Source organism: Eleutherodactylus coqui, chromosome 6 (assembly GCF_035609145.1).
Source record: "Eleutherodactylus coqui strain aEleCoq1 chromosome 6, aEleCoq1.hap1, whole genome shotgun sequence".
Taxonomy (NCBI): Eukaryota; Metazoa; Chordata; class Amphibia; order Anura; family Eleutherodactylidae; genus Eleutherodactylus; species Eleutherodactylus coqui.
The window spans coordinates 232,134,451-232,161,661 of record NC_089842.1 but is presented as its reverse complement, the minus strand read 5'-3'; the positions used below and the strand labels follow the sequence as shown (position 1 = coordinate 232,161,661).

Below are 27,211 nucleotides of genomic sequence, written 5' to 3'. Positions count from 1 at the left end.
ATTTCAATCGGCGTTTTTGAACACACGTTAGTGTTTGGCAGTGCTTTTTAATACACCCCATCATTGCGATGGGTGATGAGGTGTGTTAAAAACCATGAAAACGCAAAAATGGAACAGACAGCTCTTGAAAATCACAGCATTAGGAAAACCATGTTTGAGCGCAGGTAAATTTTCATGTAGTGCAGGAAATACGTCATGTTTGGAAAGCTCATGCCAAAGGGCTAGATCATGTATGCAGCACGATCTAGGTATGGGTACGGGGCAGTGTGGGGTGGAGGCCCAGAAAGGGCCCCCGAGCTGAACTTTTGCACCCGTGCCTCTAAGCCTTTAGGTAAGCCCCTGGTCCTTGCGCTTGTCCCAGCAACGGCAGCAGATGAATGAGGTCCAGTGTCCGCCACTTTCCAGCTATCTCAGCTTCAGGCCTTCTCAGTACACACACCACTCTTCTACCACCACAGCAACTTGAGATCCTGTAACTGCTGTCCCAAAAAGCACCATTTCTTTTACAACAGTGACTTCTTCTCTCAGCTACAGATAGACATTGTTTTAGTTCTGTGTTGTGTCAATGGCAAATTGCACCACTACGTCCTTATTTTTAAATGAGTATTTTCATATACTTAACAAACAAGTGAAAATAATTCATTCTATACAAAAATCATGTTGTTTGGTGGTATTTAATAGTATATTAGTAGTTTTTTAAAGCATTAATTTATATAATCAAATAGAAAATGTTCATATCTATAGGGGTCACAGGGGTTGCATTTGTGACCAGGCCTCTAAGCCTGGGGGCGCACAGGCCTCCCTTGCCACACTGCAGAACATGGCACTGGCTTACTGTGCATAGCAGTCTGTTAAAGGGGTTGTCTCGCGCCGAAACGGGTTTTTTTTTTCCATAGGCAGGACAAACCCAAGGGTTGTGTTAAAAAATATATATATATATATATATTACTTACCCGAATCCCCGCTCTGCGACTTCTTCTTTCTTCCTACTTCTTCCTTCACCAAGATGGCCGCCGGGATCTTCACCCACGATGCACCGCGGGTCTTCTCCCATGGTGCACCGTGGGCTCTGTGCGGTCCATTGCCGATTCCAGCCTCCTGATTGGCTGGAATCGGCACACGTGACGGGGCGGAGCTACGATGACCAGCTCTCCGGCACGAGCAGCCCCATTCACCAGGCAGAAGACCGGACTGCGCAAGCGCGTCTAAAAATGCCAGAAGACAGCAAAATTAGATGGAGCCATGGAGACGGGGACGCCAGCAACGGAGCAGGTAAGTGAATAACTTCTGTATGGCTACGATGTATATTACAAAGTGCATTAATATGGCCATACAGAAGTGTATAACCCCACTTGCTTTCGCGAGACAACCCCTTTAAGGTTGTGATGCTGTGTCTGCTTCACTTCCTCTAGTGCTGAGCCGTCAGAGTTGAGAAGATGGGGGGGGGGGGGGGAGTATGAAGCCTGCACAGGCTGACATACATGGTGTGCTAGTGCCTTGCTGTGCAGAACGTTAAGAAGATTAAAGGTGTCTGAGCTAAGGTACACTGGGGGAACAGAGGCTCTACTATGACTCCTGAAGAGAAGGTCTAGAGGTAAGCCATGCATAGAGGGACCACTTTTATTGCTGGGGGCATGATGACACATGGAAGGAAAGTAAATGAATTGAGGCAGAATGGAAAAGGACAGAATTCTGCCTACAATTACGCATCAAAATTTGTTTTTGGCCGTGCAGACTTTGGTGCGGATTTCCACAGTAGCAAATTCTGTTTCGTGTTGTGGAACAATTCCTTTCCATTTGAAAGGTCCTTTGTGGGAGGATGAGAGACGACTATTACTCCTAGGGGGGGGGGGGGGGGGAGTAATACATAATCTTTCTTATGTATATAATTTCAATTTTGATGTTTTTACAAATGTCAATTTTGAAATGTGTCATTTTATATAGATTACTCATATGTCTCTGCATATTGTTGCCTTTTCTTTTAATTTTGTTCTCACCCTTTTTTTTCTACTTCTCCTTGTGTTGTTTTATCTGGTCAAGAGTTTCTTCATTGGAGGTTTGCGCCATGTTCCATGCACCAAGCTTTTTATGGTTTTGTACACCATATCCCACACACCCCAATCGGTTGAGGCATCCACCTGGTTGGCAGCGCCTTCATTCCAACCCTTTCTCTACTCTTTGCTCATGAACATAAAGCTATCCAAAACCTCTAGGCACCAATTCAGCATTGTTCCACCTTTTTTTCTCCATCAGACTAATTGCTGGAAGAAAGCAGCCATATTTCTGTACTTCTGAGCAATCCTAAACAGCTAAAATTAATTTTGTGCTCACAACTTAAAATATTTTCAAAGAAATGGCGCATAAAAATAAAACCACGGTTCAAGAGTTCATTTTATTGGCCTTTGTTGATTTGCATCACATCCAGATTTTAATTGCTCTGCTGTTTCTGCTGACCTATATCACTAGCATATTGGGCAATCTTGCAATAATTATGGTTGTTAAAACAGAACGTTCACTTCATATTCCGATGTATTTTTTCATCAGTGTGTTCTCCACTCTGGAAATTATATTTATCTCAGTCACAGTTCCGAAACTTTTGGCCATTTTAATTGCACATAACAATACAATATTCTTTAATGGTTGTTTTATTCAAATGTATGTCTTCAACTCTTTGGGTGTCACCGAATGCTATCTCCTGGTTGTAATGGTGTTTGATCGACATATGGCTATTAATAACCCTTTACATTACCCAACCATGATGACTGATACAGTTTGCCTTGCATTCGCTGTGTTTCCATGGATCTTTGGATTTACCATTATTTTAGTACCGGCCATCCTTACCGCACAGTTAGAATTCTGCGGTCCTAACATAATTGACCACTTTTTTTGTGACTTGGCTCCCTTGCAAAACTTGGCCTGTTCTGATGCTTTCATTAGCAGCATGTCAACAAGCTCAGCTGCTGTCATCGATGTTGTTCTACCTTTTTTCATAATCATAGGATTATATGGCTCTATTATAAAGACCGTTATCAAAATCAAGAGTAAAGATGGAAAAATGAAAGCCTTCTCCACTTGCTCTTCTCATATCATCGTAGCCAGTCTTTTCTATGGTGCAGCCATCATTGTGTATGTCAAACCTAAAGGCAGCCATTATGATAAGTATCTTGCTTTTATGTACACAGCATTCACCCCAACAATTAATCCTTTCATTTACACCTTTAGGAACAGGGGTGTGAAGAAGGTTCTCTATAGTGCATTTAACCAGGTCATAAGGCCGGTGTAAAAATTCTAAAAAAAAATAGTTTTTAAGCACACACTTTGGGACAAAAGTAATTTTTATTGCAATTTTTAAATCTTCTTTATAGCTTCAGTAGTTAGGAATAACAATGTAGGAGGGGTACCCTCCCCCCTATAAGTGAACAGCTCCTTTGCTTTGCATTAAGCAGTTGCCATAATGCAAAGCAAAAGATAAATGTTGCCCTCATATAAGGACTCCTGCTGGGGGAGGAGTGTAACATGCCACATACTGGAAATTAGGTGCACAGCAGGGCTATGAAAACACCACAACCAACCCAGAAACATGGCTGGAGTGGGGAGATAAAGGAAAAAGTAGAGGTGCGCATAAGTTCTAGGGACACCGCTTTTTAGTACTACGGTAGTCTGCAGTGGGGAATTATGAATGGGGATAAGCACCACCCACTGGTGAGTGGCTGGATATAAAAGCTTACAAAACTGCACAACAGCACAGAACAGAAGGGAGCAGCACCCCAGCAGCCAGCGGTATTAGTGTATCTTGACGCCACCAGGAAGTTCTGGTGGTATCAAGATTGACAGGGGGTTGACACCCCCTGTTCCTGATTGGCTGGGGAGCAGCCTAGAAACTAGGTCCTGCAAGGCCACTAAAAGAACCTGGCAAAAACATGCAGCACTCTGTGGTGCCGGCCGATGCAGGGAGGTGACTTGGCCAGGGGAGAGAGAGTGTAATGTTTGCCCCCCCCCATCCATTGTGGCTTTCCAGTCGGTGAACCCCAACCGCTGATGCTCCCAGGTGTCAGCAGGGGAAGCGTCTGGGAAACATATCACTGCCCGGTGGTGCTCAGGGCGGCTTCTGTCAGCGGGGGAGTCCCGACGGCGGTCAGTGCGCCATCTGTCAGCTGGGGAGTCCTGATCGGTGAGGGGGGGGGGGGGTAAGCGGCAGCCATGGAGATGAGATTCCTGGCGGAGGCGCAGAAGCACTCAGGCCGGGAGCTGTGAGCGGGGGAGCGTGCAAAACGGACCGGACAGTCCATGCTGGGGCCAACAAGATGTGAGGGCGGCAGCAGAGGGTGAGGGTGACATTTCTTCATAATCTAAGGCAAAGAATTCATTAAACCCAGTGCCTCAAGCTGCACACTGTACTAACAGAACCTTGCTGCCTTGACCCTATCAGAAGCTGTCGGCCTTTATGCCTTGCAGTGAACTTCTCAGCAGGCATAGCAGCGGGATGGTAACGCTAATGATTGCAGCATCGCCGCTCACCATCTGGGTAGACTCCTCAAAGTTTCCGAGGACCTGGCAGATATCTGCCATCCAGGCCCACTCCTTGGTAAAGAATTGTGGAGGCTGACTACCACTACGCCGCCCATGTTGGAGTTGGTATTCCACTATTGCTCTATGCTGCTCATTGAGCCTGGCCAACATGTGCAGCGTAGAATTCCAACGTGTGGGCACGTCGCATAGCAGTCGGTGCTCTGGCAGATTAAACTGATGCTGCAGGGTCCTCAGGGTGACAACGTCCGTGATGGACTTGCGGAAATGTGCGCAGACGCGGCGCACCTTGCCGAGCAGGTCAGATAAGTGAGGGTAGATTTTCAGAAACCGCTGAACCACCAGATTGAAGACGTGGGCCAGGCATGGCACGTGTGTGAGGCTGCTGAGCTGCAGAGCCGCCACCAGGTTACGGCCGTTGTCACACACGACCATGCCTGGTTGGAGGCTCAGCGGCGAAAGCCAGAGGTCAGTCTGCTCTGTCAGACCCTGCAACAGTTCGGGGGCCGTGTGCCTCTTGTCACCTAGGCTGAGTAGTTTCAGCTTGCCCACCACTGTGCTGCCGCGCCACACCGACTGCTGGCGACGTGCTGCTCACATTTCTTAATTGAGAGGTAGAGGTTGCGTAGGAGAAGGGGGAGCGGGGGGGTTAGAGGAGGTGGCATAGACCGCCGCAGATACCAGAACGGAGGAAGGACCCGCTATTCTGGGTGTGGGTAGGACGTGTGCGGTCCCAGGCTCTGACTCGGTCCCAGCCTCCACCAAATTCACCCAATGTGACGTCAGGGAGATATAGTGACCTTGACCGCCAGTACTTGTCCACATGTCCGTGGTTAAGTAGACCTTCCCAGTAACCGCGTTGGTGAGGGCACGATTGATGTTGTGCGAGATGTGCTGGTGTAGGGCTGGGATGGCACACCGGGAAAATTAGTGGCGACTGGAGACCGAGTAGCGTGGGACCGCTGCCGCCATCATGTTTTTGAAATCCTCCATTTCCACAAGCGTGTACGGCAGCATCTCCAGGCTGATTAATTTGGCAATGTGCACGTTTAAAGCTTGAACGTGCGGGTGCGTGGCTGCGTATTTGCGCTTTCGCTCCAATGCTTGCGCTAGCGACAGCTGGACACTGCGTTGAGACATTGCTGAATGGGGTTGAGGACAGCGGAGGTGAGGGTGTGGGTGCAGGCCAGGAGGCGCTTGTGCCTGTGTCCTGAGAGGGGGGTTGGATCTGAGTGGCAGGTTGGGGCACAGGGGGAGAGGCAGTGGTGCAACCCGGAGGCGGTGAACGGCCTTCGTCCCACCTTGTGGGGTGCTTGGCCATCATATGACTGCGCATGCTGGTGGTGGTGAGGCTGGTAGTGGTGGCTCCCTGGCTGATCTTGGCAAGAAAAAAACATCCAGCTTAATTCCCTCCTAGCGCAAATAGCTCACACAGAAAATCAATTGTGTGATTCCCCTTCTGAAACCTTACATAACCTGCTCTTTAACTCAAGACAAGAGCTCAGAAATCTATTACTAGACAACTATTATAGAGAAATGAATTCCTCAAGATCGACTTTTTATATATCCAACAACAAATCATCACGAATGATGGCCAAGCTAGTTAAAAAATATATAAATCTTCGATTCCTTATATCACAGATCCACACAACCAAAATACAAAACTCTGTCATCCTTCTCAAATTACAGAAGCTTTCCACCAATACTAGAACAAGCGCTACAATTTAAAAGACGATACAAATTTGCCTCAACCTTCACCCCAATTAATAGAAAATTTCCTAAAAGAAATAAAGCTTTCATCCTTCTTGAAGAACGAGCTTGACTTCTTAAACACCTCAATATCACCCAGGGTAATTGCAGACACTATCAAAACCCTAAAACCCCATAAAGCCCCAGGACCAGATGGTTTCTCCAATGATTATTATAAACTTTTCTCCACTCCTCTAATCCTAGATATGTCCTTGGCCTTTAATCAAGGTATTGAACAATGTTCCTTCCCCCAGAGATGCTGAAGGCCACAATTGTAACAATTCCGAAACCGGGTAAAGATCCCATTTCACTTATGCGAAGACTATAGCTCTTAGGGTGACTACCCACTGGAGTTTTTTTTTCCCTGCGAAATTCACAGCATTTTTTTTCTGCAGGGGTCTATGGGACTTGTAATGCTAAAATCGCGATCGCGCAAAATCGCAATGCTGCAAATTTCGCAGGGAAAAGAAACTCCAGTGGGTGGTCACCCTAAGGCTTCTAAAAATTCTACCCGAAATCGTTCATTCGGATCATGTGGGCTTCAAAAAAGGGAGACAAGCCTCTGACAGGACAAGAAGAATTTTAAATCTTATACACAAAACTGAATGTACACGTTCCCCATCAATTTTGGTTGCTCTTGATGCTGAAAAAGCTTTTGATCGTCTCCATTGGGAATTCGCTTTTTCTACCTTAAATAAGTTTGGTTTCTGTGGCAATATCTTTAAAGATATTATATGTCCCCATCAGCAAAAGTCTTAGTTGATGGTTCACTCTCCAAACCTTTCTCCATAACCAACAGTACCCGCCAAGGTTGCTCTTTATCACCTCTATTGTTTGCCCTGGTTATTGAACCTTTGGCTGAGCACATAAGAAATAACCCAGACATACAAGGTATAAACGCTGGACTCCGGCAACATAAAATCAGCCTATTCGCTGACAATAACTTACTTACACTCACAAATCCACTTGGGTCCCTCAGAACAATATATCATACGTTGACCAGATTGGCTGAAGCGTCCTTCTACAAATTAAACATAACTAAATCACAAATTTTAGGCATCTTCATTACAAAAGAACTTAAACAAGTAATAATAAAACAATTCCCATTTCAAAGGCAAAGTAAAAGCATTCCATATTTAGGTATAAATCTATGTGTTCCTATCTCAGACTTAATTTCGGCTAACTTCCCTCCACTTCTCTCTGAGATTCAGAAGGAATTGGACTCCTTCAACCTTCGCTCTACTTTGTGGATGGGTCCAGTTGTTATATATAAGATAATACTACCTAAAACTCTCCACTTCTTTCGTACCCTCCCTATACAAATCCCAAAGCTAACTATTGCGGGATTCCAAAGACAACTTTCTAACTACATTTAGCAAAATAAAAAACCTAGAATAGTGTTATCTATTCATTCACTAAATTGATTCCAAGGTGGCTTGGGCCTCCCTAACCTGGAATCCTATCGTAAATCAACTATACTAAGCCATCTGCTCTAGTGGACACGGCATAATTCAAAAATAGGCTGGCCCTCAATAGAGACAGAATTCAAAAAACAGAAACCTCTAAAACTTCTTATTTATGCCTCTGCTGTAGCTACATCTTCTACTTCACTCTCGAAATGTCTAAGTGTCCATAACCTCTCTCCACCTATGAGTGCTACGTTGGAGGCTTGGAGTGATGTAATCCAAAATTCGAAAAAAGTACAATTCAGCCGCTTCATAATATACCGCTTAAAACCCTGGAGTATTTCCTACCTGACCTCCAACTGAACTCATGGACAGATAATGGGAATAGATGTATCTCAGACATTTGCGCTCTGGATGGTCCTCTCCCCTTCCACTCACTCATGTTCAAATACCATTTGACAAAGACCGACTTATATAAATACACGCAAATATGCTCTGTTTTACGCGTACAAAAACTTCAAGATATCAAGATTCCAAAAATAGCCCACTCCATACTTAACCATGTACACACCAAAATGACTACTCGGTCATTTTATGACAGTCTTACAGGCCTTTTGTGACCTGCAAAATAATGCCACTTGTTAAATTGGGAAAGAGATTTAGGCCAAGAAATAACAATAGATCAATGGCTCAAAGCGTTCAGATGGGCATGGCAAGCTGCTCACGGAGCTAATCTGATCGAAACCCATCTCAAAACACTGACATGTTGGTATCTTATTCCAACTCAGTTAAATAGAAGGGGATTATCTACAAATGATGAATGCTGGATGGGGATGTGGAGGTCGGGAATCCTTAATCCACATATTCTGATCATGTCCACATTTACTTGCTTTCTGGAAAGAGGTATATAGACTTATTCACGAAGTGTCAGGGCTCCACCTCCCATTTAATTCAAAAACTGCTCTATTACTACTAGATCCTGGCAAGATTCATTTCCCGATGAAAAAGCTAATAGGACACATTCTACTTGGCGCTTAACTTCTAATAGCTAAAAAGTGGAGATCAGAAAAATCACCCAATAATCTAGATCTATCTCATTTGATTTTGAACCATAGCATGTACGAGAAGATAATAGCCCTTCGAAACAACACAATTTCGAGTTTTCTTTTCTTTTTGTTTTTCTGTTTCTTTCTTCCCCAGTTTGTACCTATACCTTTCTCCCTCCCTTAGCCCCACCTTCCTGTCCCTTACCTTGCCCACCTCCCTTCCCCCTGCCCCATCTTTATTTTGGCTCAGTGATCATTCTTTCATACTCTTGCATATTTTTACTTAAGAAAAATAAATATGGTCAGTTTGAATGCCAAAGGTTATATGCCTCACAAGAATTGTACAACCTACTTTCTTATTCAAGATGTTATTATACTTAATGATGCGTATATTCCATTGCTGTATTAGTCCTTTTTGAAGACCAGTAAAAAGCCTATTGATTAAAAAAAAAAAAACCTGCCCTGGTGGGTATGACAGGGTGGTAGGAAACCCACCACTGAAGCAGTTAATCCACCTATATCTGTTAAACTTTTTCTATGTGAAATTCTTTTCTGTTAAGCCTTTGTATCTTCCTGCCACTCACATTTTGGGGGTGCACATTGAAATCAATGTAGTCATTGTCTGGTCTGTGATATTTCCTTCTCTTTTGGGACTAAATCTCCAATTTGCCCCTACTTCTCCTACCCCTCCCTTACCCCCAACACCAGTCAACCCTATCCCTCCCCCCCCCTTTCCCACAAATCCCTCCCACCCTTCCCTCCTCTTCAGTTTTCCTTCAGTCTCTTCTTTTCTTCGAGTTACGAAAAAAAGATGTTGGGTTAATTTAATGGCAGTGTGTATGCAAGATGCTTTCTGCGTTATATGAAGAAAATTTTATTGAATCTGTTAATGATACTCTTAATAAAAACAGAATTTACAAAACATTACCAAAATTAGTTAAATATATAATAGTGTAGTCTTAAAGTGCATATATCAGAATAAAAACAAAATGTTAAAGGAGGAGGAAGGACTCCTAAAAACTTTATGTAAAGGACCTTAATACATTTCAAAATTTCTCTAAAACTTAAAGGGGTTGTCTCGCGAAAGCAAGTGGGGTTAAGCACTTCTGTATGGCCATATTAATGCACTTTGTAATGTACATCGTGCATTAAATATGAGCCATACAGAAGTTATTCCTTTACCTTCCCTGCGCTGGCGTCCCCGTCTCCATGGCTCCGTCTAATTTCAGCGTCTAATCTCCCGATTAGACGCGCTTGCGCAGAAGGGTCTTCTCCCATCTCTTCGGTCCGGCACAAGCGGCATTCTGGCTCCGCCTCCTTCTACGCATCATCGCATAGCTCCGCCCCATCACATGTGCCGATTCCAGCCTCCTGATTGGCTGGAATCGGCACACGTGACGGGGGTGGAGCTACTCGATGATGCGTAGAAGGGGGCGGAGCCATAATGCCGCTCGTGCCAAGCCGAACAGATGGGAGAAGACCCTTCTGCGCAACCGCGTCTAATCGGGAGATTAGACGCTGAAATTAGACGGAGCCATGGAGACAGGGACACCAGCGCAGGGAAGGTAAGTGAATAACTTCTGTATGGCTCATATTTAATGCACGATGTATATTACAAAGTGCATTAATATGGCCATACAGAAGTGCTTACCCCAACTTTGTTTCGCGTGACAACCCCTTTAATTCAGAACACTAGGTGTAAATGTATAAAAAAAAACATCTACTACATTTCCTTTTCTTTCAACCATGTAAAGTAGCCTAGTTCTACATTTTCAAGGGGTGTAATTTAAAATTTTGAGGCATCTTTAGTGTGAAACTGTAGTTAGTGCCAGGACATAGTATCCATCATGTAACTATTATGTATATCCAGTTAGTATTTGTTCACTCTAGCCCTCAAAGCATTAGTGGTTCTACCAAAATATATTTAAGACCACAAGGACATTCTATTATCTAGATAACAAAAGAAGAACTTCAATTCAAGAACTGTTTTAATTTGATTGGGTGTTTAATTTTGTGCCCATGCCAAATCCTCTTATTTGTAAATAAAATTGTTTCTTAAAAACAAAAGAAATGGAACTTTTTGTTGGTGGGGCATTAAAAGGTCATCACTTAGAAAATGCCTTACTGTCTAGATACCCAAAGAATGAGGAATATTAGAGTAAAAAACCTTGACATCAAGTGAACACCATATGTATGATTCCTTTCAAGTCAAATGTTCAATGAGGGAAATCAAGTGTCCTGTATCCCTATGATACTCGGGTACATAAGTGACAACTCTCTGGAGGCGTCGGTCTACATATTACAAACGTTGACAGGTGACGGAACCGATACCAGATATAATAGGCTGACCTGGGGGTCTTAGGATATCTTTATGCACTTTAGGAAGGAAATAAAATTAGTAAAGTTCTAGATTAGGCACATAAATAAAATTTATCTCTTGCTTTGATAAACAGTTAATGGCTGAAGTAGAATCATCTAAAAGGCAGGGAGATAGTGATGTTGCCTGTTGGGTTATTATCATTTTTTATATAATTTTCAGTAACATAGTATGTAAGGCTGGAAAAAAGACATATGTCCATCAAGTGCAGCCTACTACCCCCCAATGTTGATTCAGAGGAAGACCCAATTTTTTTTTCTGCAGGGATCTACGGGACTTGTATTGTTAAAATCGCGATCGCGCAACATCGCGAACTACTGCAAAATCGCAATTTTGCGCGTTCGCGATTTTAACATTACAAGTCTGGCAGGGCCAGAGCGAATAATCCCCCAACTGTTTCCCAAAGCACCCTTTGCGGCAAGCTTCCATGCAGAGGGCTAGGTGTTCAAAGGTGTTGATGTTTCGCGTGGACGACCGACGAACAGTGATGTGCAACCTGTGTTGCACCAAGATAAGACGGGGAGCCACCACTACCAGCCTCACCACCACCAGCATGCGCAGGCATATGATGGCCAAGCACCCCACAAGGTGGGACGAAGGCCGTTCACCGCCTCCGGGTCACACCACTGCCTCTTCCCCTGTGCCCCAACCTGCCCCTCAGATCCAACCCCCCCTCTCAGGACACAGGCACGAGCACCTCCCGGCCAGCACCCACACCCTCAGCTCCACTGCCTTCCACCCCATCCAGCAATGTCTCTCAGCGCAGCGTTCAGCTGTCGTTAGCACAAGCGTTGGAGCGAAAGCGCAAATACGCCGCAACGCACCTACACGCACAAGCTTTAAATGTGCACATTGCCAAATTAATCAGCCTGGAGATGCTGCCGTACAGGCTTGTGGAAATGGAGGCTTTCAAAAACATGATGGCGGCGGCAGTCCCACGCTACTCGGTCCCCAGTCGCCACTATTTTTCCCGGTGTGCCGTCCCAGCCCTACACCAGCACGTCTCCCACAACATAAATCGTGCCCTCACCAACGCGGTTACTGGGAAGGTCCACTTAACCACGGACACGTGGACAAGTACTGGCAGGTAGGGCCACTATATCTCTCTGACGGCACATTGGGCAAATTTGGTGGAGGCTGGGACCGCTCACGCCCTACTCACACCCAGAATAGTAGGTCCTTCCTCGGTGCTGGTATCTGCGGCGGTTTATGCCACCTCCTCTAAACCCTCCCCCTCCTCCTCCTACACAACCTCTACCTCTCAATTAAGAAATGTGAGCAACACATCGCCATCAGTCGGTGTGGCGCAGTGCGGCAGCACAGCGGCAGCACAGCGGTGGGCAAGCGTCAGCAAGCCGTGCTGAAACTACTCAGCTTAAGTGACAAGAGGCACACGGCCCACGAACTGTTGCTGGGTCTGACAGAGCAGACCGACCTCTGGCTTTCGCCAATGAGCCTCCAACCGGGTATGGTCGTGTGTGACAACGGACGTAACCTGGTGGTGTCTCTGCAGCTCGGCAGCCTCACACACGTGCCATGCTTGGTCCACATCTTCAATGTGGTGGTTCAGCGGTTTCTTAAAAACTACCCCCCCTTGTCTGACCTGCTCAGCAAGGTGCGCCACGTCTGCACACATTCACGCAAGTCTACCACGGATGCTGCCACGGACGATGTCTGCTGAGAAGTTTGCTGCAAAGCATAAAGGGCGATGCTTTGCGGTTGGAACAGGAGACGGGGGATGACAGTATGTCGCTTGATAGCAGACCACCCTCATGTCTATATCTCAGCGCGTTTTGGAGGAGGAGGAGGAGGGGGAGGAGCAGGAGGAGGAGGGGGAAGAGACAGCTGGGCACACTGCAGAGGGTACCAATGCTGCTTGCCTCTCATCTGTTCAGTGTTTATGGGCTGTGGAGGAGGAGGAGGAGAATCTTAAAAGTCATTTTCCTAGTGAGGACAGCCATGTCTTGCGTACTGGTACCCTAGCACACATGCTAACTTCATGTTAGGCTGCCTTTCTCGTGAGCCTCGCGTTAGACGCATTCTGGCCAACATGGATTACTGGGTGTACACCCTTCTTGACCCATGGTATAAGGAGAACCTTTCCACTCTCATTGCAGAAGAGGAAAAGGGTACGAGAGTGATGCAATACCACTGGGCCCTGCTGGAAAAAGTGATGCTAAATAGAGATAAGCGAATCTACTCATTTTGAGTATTTACTCGATCGAGCACCGCGATTTTCGAGTACTTCAGTACTCGGGTGAAAAGATTTGGGGGGCGGGGGGAGGCATGGCCGCGCGGGGGTAGCAGCGGGGGAACAGGGGGGAGCCCTCTCTCTCTCCCTCTCCCCCCCACTCCCCACTGCAACCCCCCACTCACCCACGGCGCCCCCCGAATCTTTTCGCCCAAGTACAGAAGTACTCGAAAATCGCGGTGCTCGGGCAAAAAAGGGGCGTGGCCGAGTAGGCTCGCTCATCTCTAATGCTAAGCTTCCCATCTGACAGCGCTAGCGGCAGAATGCGCAGTTCCGAGGGCTAAGGAGCAGGGGAGGCGCGGAGATCAGGCAGCATGTACAGCGCAGGCAGGGGGACACTCTCCAAGGCCTCCAGGCTCTGTTGCAAATTAAGCAACAGCGAGTTGTATCTTTAAAATATATTTTTGGGTTTCACCGCCCTCTCGGTTGAGAAATTGTTGAGGGGTACGCTTGTACTCTTGGTACACTCATTTTTCTGGCCCTCGTCTATACTGTTATCTAACTAATTTTTCAGGACTTCGCCTACACTAATGGTACACCAATGTTTCAGGGGTTCACCTAAACTCTTGGTACAGAAATGTTACTGGGGTCTGCCTATACTTCTGCCACATTAATGTTACAGGGGTCTACCTATACTTCTGCTACAGAAATGTTACAGGGGTCTGCCTATACGTGTGCTACAGAGATGTTACTGGGGTCTGCCTATACCATTACAACAGAAATGTTACTGGGGTCTGCCTATACTTCTGCTACAGAAATGTTACTGGGGTGTGCCTATACTTCTACTACAGAAATGTTACAGGGGTTTGCCTATACTTCTACTACAGAAATGTTACAGGGGTTTGCCTATGCTTCTAATACAGAAATGTTACTGGGGTCTGCCTATACTTCTGCTACAGAAATGTTACTTGGGTCTGCCTATACTTGTGCTACAGAATGTTACAGGGGTCTGCCTATACTTCTACTACAGAATTGTTACAGGGGTCTTCCTATACTTCTGCTACAGAATTGTTACAGGGGTCTGCCTATACCTTGGCTACAGAAATGTTACTGGGGTCTGCCTATACTTCTGCTACAGAAATGTTACTGGGGTCTGCCTATACTTCTGCTACGGAAATGTTACTGGGGTCTGCTTATACCTTTGCTACAGGAATGTTACTGTCTATACTATGGGTGCACAAAGACTTACCATCGCGGTGATTTACCTACCTGGCACAAATACACTGACTGACTAGGGCATGAATTGTAGGCCGAGGCCAACATGTATTTTCTCTCGTGTTGCCATAGTTATCCGCGGCATTGGTTTGGGCTAAACAAGAGGAGTGATACTGCACTAATGAGACATTCACAGCTGCACTAGCATTGGAGTCCACTCTATGCCCGCGATTGCTGAGGGTTTGTGCAGAGGCCTATGTCCTCGGCGCAGTGAAAGTCTGCCATGTTTGGGCACTCTGATTTCTTCATGGTTCATGTCTTGGGGTTCCTTGGACCCACCTATGCTGTGGGTGCACACAGACTTCCATAGCGGTGTTTTACCTGTCAGGCACAAAGACACTGACTGACTTGGGTAGGATGAAGAGTGCAGATGGCTTACCCCTTGCGTTGCCGATGAGGTATCCGCAACCCAAACAGAATGAGTAGTGTGTGGACACATGGATTCCCCATTGCTATGTCACTCGCGGCATCTTGGGCCACACAAGGTTTTTTGCTGGAACCGAGCCTGACCCAGGGCCCGCTCACATACTTCCCACACAGAGTATTGCTGTGTTGTGGAGATGTGTAGAAGTGCTGGGCTGGCACCTGAGTCCCCTTTATACCCACGTTTGCGGCTCGTGACAATTTTGCGACGGAGGTGGCACGGGATTGGAATGATGATCGTACGTCAATTTATCATCGATTTTCAACAGCATTGTGGGCTATCGCCCCCCCCCCCTTTCAGAGAGGGTCACTGCCTGGACCTGCCAACCCTCTGCAGTGTGTGCCTCCGGTTCCTCCTCATCGCAGACGCACTTAGAAATAGACATGAGGGTGGTGTAGCTATGAAGCGACCGTGTGGCATGAGGGAAGCTGAAGGCTGCGCAGGGAAACTTTTGTGTGCGCTGCGGACGCAGGGTCCTGCGGCGGTGGGTTGGGCAGCATGTAACCCATAAGAAGAGGCAGTGGTGTGACCCGCAGGCAGTGATTGTCCTTGGTTGCAGGTAGTGTGGTGCTTAGCTAAGGTGTGCCTTTTTAATGGGGGTTTGTCCAAAGTAAAAATTGTTAGGGGGGGGGGGGTAGACTCTAGCCCCTATTTTGGCTTAACAGTGGGACCTGGGAGCCTGAGATGCAGCCATGCATGCATCCGTTTCTGTGGTGTTTCCATGACTTTCGGATGTTTTCCAGAGTTTCACATGTAAAGACCTATGCGGAGCATCTGTCATATACGAAAATGCTCGACTCGCTCATTGATTTCAATGGGGTTCGTTACTCGAAACGAGATCTCGAGCATCGTGGAAAGTTCGACTCAAACAACGAGCACCCGAGCATTTTGGTGCTCGCTCATCTCTAGTAATTATGTATTTTTTAAGGTTAAAAATAAGTAATACATAAAACACTGCAAGATTCATCAATACCCCAGATGTTCAATCCCAAAAAAGCGACAGCATGGAAAATATAAACAAAGCAAAAAAAGGTGTACTGTGCATGACTGCCTGTGTGAGTACATGGTCATGCATAGTACATTATGTGGCCATACGGAGTGTCAAGCTTGGATTCACAGCTGGAATCTGCTGCAGGCCTCTTCAAGCAGATTTCACATACGACTGTGTGAGAAGTAAATGCCTAGATAAATTTGTTAAGGGGTCTGTTTTTTCAAAATGGGTAATTTTGGCAGCTCAAGGGCTCTAAAAGTGGGCAACACCTTCAAGAAAAATTTCTGTTCTGAAAGCCAGACAAGCTGGTCCTTTAGTTTAGGGCACCGCTGTCCATAGAGAAATAAGATCATGGCCCCAATAGGTATGTTTCTAAATATAATACAAACAGGCGTATCCATTTTGGGGTTCAAGCTTACATTTTCAGTGTGTGTTGTACAAAAAAACCAGTTTTTAAAATTATACAATTGCCAAAAAAATGTTAATATTAATGTTTTTTTTCATTCCGCTTTGCTTCAAAAACTGTTGGGTCAAAATATGCAGAACACCCAAAGTTGAATTTATTGAGTGTCTAGTTTCAAAATGCGATCATTTGTGGGGAATTGCTATTGTTTTAGCAGCTCAAGAGCTCAAGTGTGCAATGGGCCCTGAAGCAGCGTCAAGCTAAATTTCTGTTCTGAAAGCACTGGCTGCTCCATTCATTTTGGGCCCATTGTACATACAGACATAATATTAGGGCCACAATGGGTATGTTTCTGAGCAAAGGACTAACAACGATATCCATTTTGGGGCGCAAATTTTCATTTTCATGGGCACTATACAAAACAAAAATGTCTTTAAATTGACATATTTGCAAATATCGGAAATTTTATTTTTCCTCCTCTAAATTGCATTAACTCCTGAAAAAAACTGTGGGCTCAAAATACTCATGACACCCCTCAGTGAATACATTAAGGGGCATATTTTTGTGGGGGTATGTATCATTCTGACACCTATGACCCTTTGCAATCTTTCCTTTGTGTAAGAAAGCAGTGTTCCTCAAGATTTTAAGAATTGATGTTTAATTAATGGTTAAAAAGAAAAAGTTTTTTAAATGTACTTCCAGAAGAAAGTAGACATATGGAAATATATATCTTATCTAAAATTTGTACAGCATGTTTGCACATATTTGATGTATCGCAGTTGAAAATGTGAAAAAAAGTATAATTTTTTCAACATTTTCCTAATTTTGGCACTTTTAAAAAATATGCACAAATTCTTTCGGTCTATCTTTACCACCTAAGGGTGCATTCACACAAGCGTGTACGTACATAGTTGTGCACAAAACCATGCACCCATGTACGGTGCTGTCACAGTGTTCATTGACAAGGGGACTTCCCGCGGAAATGAAAAAATCCTCTGCCACAGCTGTCATAGCTGTGGCAGGGGATTCTTTACTCCCCACGGGAGTCCCCTTGTCACTTAACACTGGGATGGTGCTGTCACAGTGTTCAATGACAAAGGGACTCCCTGCTGGGGAATATTGGCAAGCACCACGGACCTATGGTGCATGCATGTCCTATGTTTTGCAGGAACATGCGTTTGAACGCCTGTAAATTATGGACATATGAACACACCGTAGGGAACCAATGCTTCTAATAGATGCGTGGTTTTGTGCGCACATGCTCAGCTGAAAGCACCCTAAATGAAGTACAACACGTGGCAAAAAAACAATGGCAGAATTACTTAGAAAAAATGTAAAACCTTGCCTGTCATTAAGGTGCAAACAGACTTGGTCACTGAAGAGTTAACAAGGTTTTTCTTTGAGAAAAAAAACCCTCATAAGTAGGGAATGATGTGGAAAAAATCAATACTTACCTGTGAAATTCCCCCTCCACTCTAATCCTACACAGCCACCCCGGTACCCAGAACCTTCTGCAAGGTTGCTGTCTACTGTTCTATGTGGCTTATTCAGCCAGTCAGTGGTAATAGTGGTGAAATATATTGTACATGACCACCTGAAGCCAGTGATTGGCTGCAGTGGTCACATAAACAATGAACAGCACTTGTCCTCTGTACCAGTTTCTAGAATAGTAAAGGATAGTACTGGAGCAACTCCGCTGGGTGTTATTTAAGAGTCACCTCTTGCTAATTTTCTAGAAAAACACTTTAAGAAACCAGCTTCACATGGGCGAGAAAATTGTGCAAGGTTTGTGTTATCGGACCATACCGGTATCGATCTGATGACCTCGTTGTCAGGTGCCAAATAGGTAGATATGGAAGCCCGTGATGAGGAGATTTTGCTAGCATTATCTATCAATAGCATGAAATCCCTCCATGTTATGTCAAGACACCTCCATGAGAACTCAATGAATTCTACTTTATTATCAACATTGCCAACTCTTAAACAGAAAGAAGAGGGCGTATCCAAATGTTGCCTGGTACAAAGATTGGTGTTACGTAGTTTACTGTTACAAAGGTGAAAATACTTATTGATCACAAGACTTATTGACATCTACCAAATATTCTCAAAGCTCTTAAGGGTCGTCTCAGACACAGAATTACCTAAGTCAGGATATTGCTGTTGCATTAGACAATAGTTCTGCTATCATTGTGTGTCTTCTCTGTTAACATAGCTTAGCCTTATTTAATTTGTCTATTGTCTTCTTATCTTAAAATCCTAGTTCCTGACACTACAAAGCATAGGTTTTAGTCTTCTATTTAAGGGTCAATAGTCCAATACAAGGTAAGAAACATACACTTATTGCATTCTGAAACTTAACACTTTATATTCCATGACATTTGCATGTTGCGAGATGCACAAATCTCGCATGAATATGAACCTAATTCTTTTGAATAGGGTCATACACATGAGTGATGTTTTTCTGCATGGCACCGTGATGCAATGCAATGCAATGCAATGCTGGAAACAAATCACAGCATGTTTTATCTACCTGCATGATCGCGCATCACGGCCCCAGTATTTACTGGGGCCAGTGGCAGCAGTACCAAGCCCTATTGAAAGCAATGGGAGAAATTCTGCTGTTAGCTCCTGGAAGTGATGCGAGGATGTTTTGCCATGAAAATGCCTTACATCCATGAGGTTTTACCATTAATGGCAAGCACAATATGAGGGTGGGATTCACAGCACCATATCGCACTCACCCATGTGAAGTAAGCCTTATTGAAATAGCCAAAAATTCCAGAGTACTGACAGCTATTATTCAGGATTAGGATGTTGTCCATCCGATGCAGTGTACACAATGCACTGACACTAGACAACATCAGGACACAGTCCAGCAGCGCCTGGCCAGGAAACCAGACTCAGCAGCAGGACTCAAATCATCCTCCACAGACATGCAGATATGGTCAGTGCACTCTCATGGGTACTCAATAACCTGCAGGTTTTGGGAGAAGTCATTATTTCAGAATTTGGTAAAATTGCCTAAAACCAAAGTTGCACAGAGCCCCAAAAGGAAGATGTTAGCTGAATCTCATACACAAAGCAGTGTTTTTTAGTGTATTTTGTTTTTACATTTGCATTTTTGTATTAATGGCATTTTTTTGCAATCTTCTCAAGCTCTGGGTTTGGATTTTTTTTCTAGCATTTGTTGCATGAGTTTCTCATTAGAAGAAAAAGAGCAAAATAAACGTCATGTGCCATCACTAATACTCACTAGAATGAAAATCTAAGGTCGCTGGGGAACTTGTTATGACTGTATTTATCAGTAACGGAAGAAAACATGATCATTTAATGAATCTGCTAATCAATTCAGAAGAAGTTTCCCCCTGTGTACATTATTATAGGATGATATGTATAAGGCTGAACAACTGCTCCATATTTTAACACTGTTATGACAATGAAATAGAAGAATGCTTTGTGCGCGTCTTTTCCTATGAATACACACAGGTAGAAAGATTTCAGGATTGATAGACAGATAGATAGATATGAGATAGATAGATAGATAGATAGATAGATAGATATGAGTTAGATAGATATGAGATAGATATGAGATAGATAGATATGAGTTAGATAGATAGATAGATAGATAGATAGAAAGATAGATATGAGATAGATAGATAGAGACTAGAGATGAGCGAACGTACTTGGTATGGCCGATTTCGCAATCGAGCACCGCGATTTTCGAGTACTTCACTACTCGGGTGAAAAGATTCGGGGGGCGCCGTGGGTGAGCGGGGGGTTGCAGAGGGGAGTGGGGGGGGGAGGGAGAGAGAGAGAGCTCCCCCCTGTTCCGCGCTGCTACCCCCTGCTCCACCACGCCACGCCCCGCCACCCGGCAACCCCCGAATCTTTTCACCAGAGTGGTGAAGTACTCGAAAATCGCGGTGCTCGATTGCGAAATCAGCCTTACCGAGTACGTTCGCTCATCTCTAATAGAGACTAGAGATGAGCGAACGTACTCGTTACGAGTACTTACGCACCCGAGCACCACCATTTTCGAGTACAGCAGTACTCGCGCGTAAAGATTCGGGGGGCGCCGTGGCGGCACGGGGGGTAGCAGTGGGGAGTGGGGGGGAGAGGGAGAGAGAAAGGGCTCCCCCCTGTTCCCCGCTGCTCCCCCCCCGCACCGCCGCGCCTCTCCCCGCCCCCCGGCGCCCCCCGAATCTTTATGCCCGAGTACTGAAGTACTCGAAAATGGCGGTACTCGGGTGCGTAAGTACTCGTTACGAGTACGTTCGCTCATCTCTAATAGAGACTTATTTATAATGATTTAGAATACTATGTTTAAAAATTACTAGTAAAAATACATTTAAAAATGAAAACAACAAAATTATATTGCGCAATGAATTTTATATATTTTTTTAAAAACTCAAGACTTTATAATTTTCTAAAAAAAACACAGAGAATAAAGCAAAGCACTGAAGTTTATGGGGCAGTACACACCACAGGCAAGTGCAAGCAAGTACAATAAAGGGCTGAAGTACAGTTATATGAAGGTTAGCACATTGTGTCCTGGGACCTGTAGTTCTATGGGATTCCAGAGGACACCTCCATAGCTGTGGGATGATTGAGGTGACTAGGTGTCGAGTTCTCCAACCTGCCTATCACCACTGGCCTGCTGCACATAAATGCCAGCCCTTCTTGCTGGAGGGCACTGGTCATTTATTCCTTTTGCTATTTTCCTCATTTCTTCTCGGAACCCTGGTTTTTGGAGTAATGCATGTTGCACTGTGGTGTTGCTTGCATGAGTTTCTTGGTGGAATTAACTGTTTGCTGGTATGAATAGCAATGTGTTCAGTGTCTGTGTAGGTGACCAGACACTTGGTGAAATCAGCTCCCTGTTCAAGGTGTTTGTCCCTTGTCTGTTTGTGTGTTTGAATCATGGGAAAAGTGATATGGAAAAGGATCTGGGGGTATTAGTGGATAATAGACTAAACTGGAGTAACCAGTGCCAGTCCGCTGCTGCAAAGGCAAATAAAGTCTTGGGGTGCATCAAAAGAGGTATGGGGGCGAAGGACGAGAACATTATCCTTCCATTATATAAGGCACTTGTCAGACCTCACATGGAATACTGCGTACAATTCTGGACACCGGGGCTCAGGAAAGATGTCACAGTGCTTGAGGGGGTTCAAAGAAGAGCAACTAAACTAATACATGGAATGACGGGACTGGAATACCCCGAGAGGTTATCAATATTGGGACTATTTACTCTAGAAAAAAGAAGGTTAAGAGGCGACCAAATAACCATGTATAAGTACATGAGGGGACAACACAAGGATCTCTCCTGCGATCTGTTTATACCCAGGACCACGACGGTAACAAGAGGACATCCGCTACGATTAGAGGAAAGTAGGTTTCATCACCAACATAGAAGGGGATTCTTTACTGTAAGAGCAGTTAGACTGTGGAACTCTCTACCGGAGGAAGTGGTGATGGCAAAATCCATAGAGGAGTTTAAAAGGGGACTTGATGTCTTTCTGGAGAAGGATATTACAGGATATACATATTAGGTTAAGTGTCAATCCTGGTATATAGGCAGGTAGGAACTATTAGGGGTTGATCCAGGGAACAGTCTTACTGCCATTAGGGAGTCGGGAAGGAATTTTTCCCCAAAAGGGCTAATTGGCTTCTGGCCTTGGGGTTTTTTGCCTTCCTCTGGATCAACACAGTAGGATAGACAGGCTGGACTAGATGGACAATGTCTTCATTCGGCCTTACATACTATGTTACTATGTTACTATGTTACTATGTCCTGTTTAGCATATATGTTTCATACCATCTAGAGTAAGCCAGGCTGCTAGGTTTCAGTGTGGGGCCATCCCAATTGAGATGATCACCCTGCTCTTAGGCAGGACACTTGGGGTTAAGTTGCCTTATTAGAGTAGGGACTCATGAGACAACAAGGAAAGTTGGTGAGTTTAAGCACCTTGGCCAAAGTATGAACTAGTACCCCATACTTTAGCTCTTCCATCTGCCTATGTGTGTTGGCATTCTAGGTAAGTGTTTTGGTGTTTATCAGTCATTGTTGGATGTCTGCTCACAAGTCCTATTTGCAGTTCACTTTGTTATGGTGTTCAGTGTGTATGCACATTCCCTTGTCCCAATCCTTTCCCTCCAGTCCTTGTTTGGGTTGCGTCCATGTATGTTGTTGCTTCCGTGGCTTGCATGGATGTAACACCATGATCTTTCTGTAGAAAAGGAGGAAAAAAAGGAACAGAAAAAAAGGAGGGGTAGACGAGAAAAAAAGTAAGGCTGAGGAAGGATACTGTGAAGAGGGCTTGGAGCCATAATGACCTTCATATTTTATATGTTCCCTCCTATAAATTACATTTTATATGTTGTAAGTATGTATATTTTTTCTTGTGTCCTACAACAAAATACACGACGATTACCTAAACTGTTGGGATATTTCAGAGTATTATAGCAATCTTCGCTTTAAGTCACTTTAGTGCGACCGTCTTCTGGTCATTCTTTTCATTTTTTTTTCCTATGTAGATTCCAATCTTGGTTTTGTTTTGCAAATATAGCTGAAATATACGGACTCGAAAACTGTAATGCAGAAGTCCTCAAATGTAGTATTTAAGATACATTTCTATTTTTAGAAGACAGAAGGAAAAATATTTTTTGTCCCAGTATATTGCAATAATACAAATAATGCTGTTATATGAAAGTTACCTTATGATTAGAGATGAGCGAGCACCCAAATGCTCGGGTCCTCGTTATTCGAGTCGAGCTTTTCCTAAAATTCGAGAGCTCTGCTCGACTAACGAACCCCATTGACTATAATGGGTGACTCAAGCATTTTTGTATGTGGGCTGCCGGGTGCCAAGCTTTTTTTTTTTTGGTTTGTGTGTTCTCTCGCTCTCTCTCTCTTTCTCCCCCTGCCTGCCTGCCAGCCAGCCAAAAAATTTTCCATTGACATGCACTGCTTCGCAGCGGGGAGGGGCCAAAAACTGGGGCAGGGTCGAATGCGGCGTGATTCTCGCTCCAGTAGTGATCACCATCGAGTATGCTAATACTCGAACGAGCATCAAACTCCTTCACTCAACTCTACTTATGATGTTAAAAAAAGTAATTAATAAGACACATTCTTAACCCTTTCCAATCCACTGTTTGACCTCTGAAGACATTATGATTTAAGACTGTACAGCTCTGATGGTGGAAGACGTCCGTCTGAGTTCTCTTACTGTATATTGCCAGCCTCTCTGCTGTCGGAGCCTATCTAACGTGTCACCTCATGCAGTAGTGGCTTTAGCCAGCATATAACGCTGTTGTATAATGGCAGAAAAAGAGTAAGCCCCCTAGGAAATCTAGGATACAAATTGGATTGGTAAGGGTTAAAAACACATTTATACTAACATAAAGCGCACTTATTCGTATCCCCATAGCAATCAAAGCATGTACTATAAATATACACATTATTTGCAGGTTAAGTGTAGAAACTAAAACTCTTCCCACAAAAATAATACTCTGTTACTGTGTGGATGTAAAGAGAAAAAGTTATTAGTTACCAAACAGTGAGATGAAAAATCCCCAAATTTTGTGTGGATTTTACGACTAAAATGCACTCGTTCTGAGTCCATGGAAAACCTTCTTAAAAATTAGATGTTTATTAGACTGAAAATAACATTTGTGGGAATACCTTGGAATATGTGATATGATTTCACCCTTATTTTCAGATAAATGGAGCCGAAAAATAAAACTGTGGTTGAAGAGATTATTTTATTGGCATTTGCTGATTTACACGAGATCCAGAAAATATTTGCTGTGGTTTTTCTGGTGTCTTATATCACTTGCATCATAGAAAACATTGTGATAATCACTGTTACTAAAATAGCACATACACTTCATAGCCCAATGTATTTTTTCATCAGTGTGTTTGCTATCTCAGAAATCACATTTATCTCCGTCACCATCCCAAAGCTTTTAGCCATTTTAATTGCTGCTAACAACACAATATCCTTCAGTGGATGTGTCACCCAGATGTATTTCTTGAACTCTTTGGGTGTCACCGAATGCTATCTCCTGGTAGTGATGGTGTTTGATCGACATATGGCTATTAATAACCCTTTGCATTACTCATCCATCATGACTGATACAATGTGTGTTGGATTAGCCATGTTTCCATGGATTTTTGGATTTAGCATTCTTTTAGTACCAGTCACCATTATAGCACAATTGGATTTCTGCGGCCCTAACATGATTGACCACTTTTTTTGTGACATGGCTCCGTTACAAAGCTTGGCCTGCTCTGATACGCTCATTAGTAGTATGTCAGCAACCTTAACTGCTGTCATTTGTGTTGTTCTGCCTTTTCTGATGATTATAGGATTCTATATCAATATCTTAAAGACAGTGATACAAATCAAGAGTGATTATGGAAAACAGAAAGCCTTCTCCACCTGCACATCTCATCTCATAGTGGCCAGTCTCTTCTATGGTGCTGCCATACTTGTTTATGTCAAAACCAAGAGCAGCCATTATGATAAGTACCTGTCTTTTATGTATACAGCATTCACACCCACAATTAATCCTTTCATTTATACCTTTAGAAACAGGGATGTAAAGAAGGCTCTCTGGGAAATAATAAATGGAGCCAAAAGGCCAAATCTTTCGTAAAACGCAAATGTTTTCCAAGGAGATACAAAATATTTTTTGCATTTGGTTATGTTCCTCTAGTTGAAATTATAAATTTTATAATTTTGGAATTTAATATTATGAGTTTATGTATCTATACTGAAATTGCTTTATGTATAACTTTTAATAGAAAGAAATACATGGTTGCATGTGAGGTATTAGTGAATGCACAAGCTGAGCTCCACACTGCCTGTCCTGCCTGTCATCTTGTACCTGCTAGCAAAGATATTTAATGATCACTATCTGAACCTGCCATTCCTGCCGGAACTCCACAGATGCTCAATAAGAGTGGCAAGGTAATTAAATGGAGACAAGCCTCTGAAAGACACCCTACTGCCTATAGCTTTCCAGAACATGTCACATTCTCTTATCTCACCTAGCAATACTCAGTCAGACTGACCTGGAGGACAAATGGCATGGCATGTAATTCTTTCATTCTGCCAAGCTGCAATATTTCAGCAAATGCAAACTCTATCCATGTCTAAACTAGCTTCACTTTGCAAATTCAATAACTAAGACCCAGAGAGAAAGATGACATAATCACCAATTTGGATAAGGACAAGTCTATACTTGACAATTGTACACCAGAGCTGACCCTCTAGAAGTTTGCGGATGTGTCTACCCTCACCTTTTATGGAATTTAGTTAAGAACTTAAATTTCTCTTAATAAAAATTCAATGCAATATTTCATATGTGAATAAATGGTCAGTAGGGCTAGTGCCCATGTTCTATAGCTGTCCACCCTTTAGACTTATCAGCGAGGTCTACATAATTGACATGAGCATGTGGAATACCCATATGCAGGAATCACACAGGGGTAAAAGGATATGGAATATTTATATTAGATGGTCAGTTTAGTTACCTTAAATGAATATTAGAAATAGAACAAGATTAACCCCTTAGTGACGAAGCCTGTTTGCGCCTTAGTGACGGAGCCAAATTTTGGAAATCTGACATGCATCGTTCAACGTGGCATAACTCCGTAAAGGCTTTACATATCCAAGTGATTCTGACATTGTTTTTTTCGCCACATGTTGTACTTCATTTAGATTGTAAAAAGAGACCGATATAATTTGTGTATATTTATTAAAAGTACCAATATTGGAAAAATTTTGAAAAAATTGTCATTTTTTCACATTTTCAACCGTAATATCTCAAATATGTCCAAACATACTGTACAAATTTTTGATAAGATATGTATTTCCATCTGTTTACTTTATTCTGAATGCACACTTGAAAAACTTTAGTTTTTTTTAACCATTTAGAGGACGTACAAATTTAACATTACTTTTCAGCATTTTGAGGAGCACTTTGTTTTCCTGCACCAAGCCAAGTTTGCAAAGGCTCATAAGTGTCAGAATAATAGATACACCCACAAATGACCCCATTTTAAAAACTACACCCTTTAGTGTATTCACTGAGGGGGGTCATCAGTATTTTGACCCTACCAGTTATTTTCAGGAATTAGTTCAATTTAGGGGAGAAAAAATAAAATTTCATATTTTTGCAAATACGTCATTTTAAAGACATATTTTTTTCCTATAGAGCCCATGAAAATGAGGATTTACACACCAAAATGGATACCCCGTTTCTCCCGTGTTCAGAAACATACCCATTGTGGCCCTAATCTTATGTCTGGATGCATAACGGGAGCCAAAATGAAAGGCGTAGTCGGTGTCTTTCAGAACATAAATTTTGCTTGAAGGCGTTTTAGGCCCCATAGCACTTTTGTAGAGCTCTTGAGTGGCCAAAACCAAAGAGAACCCCCACAAGTGACCCAATTTTGAAAACTAGACCCCTTAACGAATTTATCTAGGGGTGTACTGACCATTTTGACCCCACAGTTTTTGAATGAATTCAAGCCAAGCAAAAGGAAAAAATTGTGATTTTCGTTTTTTTGTCAATTCTGTCATTTTAAAAACAGCTTTTTTTGTACACCACACGCATGAATGAAGCCTTTCACCCCACAATGGATACCCCTGTTTCTCCCGTGTTCAGAGACATACCCATTGTGGCCCTAATCTCATGTCTGGATGCACAATGGGGCCCAAAACGAAAGGAGTAGTCGGTGGCTTTAAGAACATAGATTTTCCTTGAAGGTGTTTTAGGCCCCATAGCACATTTGTAGAGCTCTTGAGCGGCCAAA

The 27,211-nt window shown here is 43.6% G+C and overlaps 2 protein-coding genes across 2 annotated transcripts; both read left to right on the top strand.

Annotated features, from left to right (window-relative positions):
• Positions 1-2,353: 2,353 nt before the first annotated feature.
• LOC136571880 (olfactory receptor 6N1-like) lies at positions 2,354-3,283 on the top strand. The gene has a single exon (XM_066572495.1). It carries the CDS (start codon positions 2,354-2,356, stop codon positions 3,281-3,283), a length of 930 nt encoding a protein of 309 aa, XP_066428592.1.
• Positions 3,284-24,111: 20,828 nt separating this feature from the next.
• LOC136571878 (olfactory receptor 6N1-like) lies at positions 24,112-25,047 on the top strand. Its single transcript, XM_066572494.1, has one exon. The coding sequence runs from the start codon at positions 24,112-24,114 to the stop codon at positions 25,045-25,047; it is 936 nt and encodes a 311-aa protein (XP_066428591.1).
• The last annotated feature ends 2,164 nt before the right edge of the window (positions 25,048-27,211 follow it).

Bases quoted from the DNA above. Each gene is read 5' to 3' on its own strand.
- LOC136571880 (XM_066572495.1), top strand. From the start codon at position 2,354: ATGGCGCATAAAAATAAAACCACGGTTCAAGAGTTCATTTTATTGGCC.
- LOC136571878 (XM_066572494.1), top strand. From the start codon at position 24,112: ATGGAGCCGAAAAATAAAACTGTGGTTGAAGAGATTATTTTATTGGCA.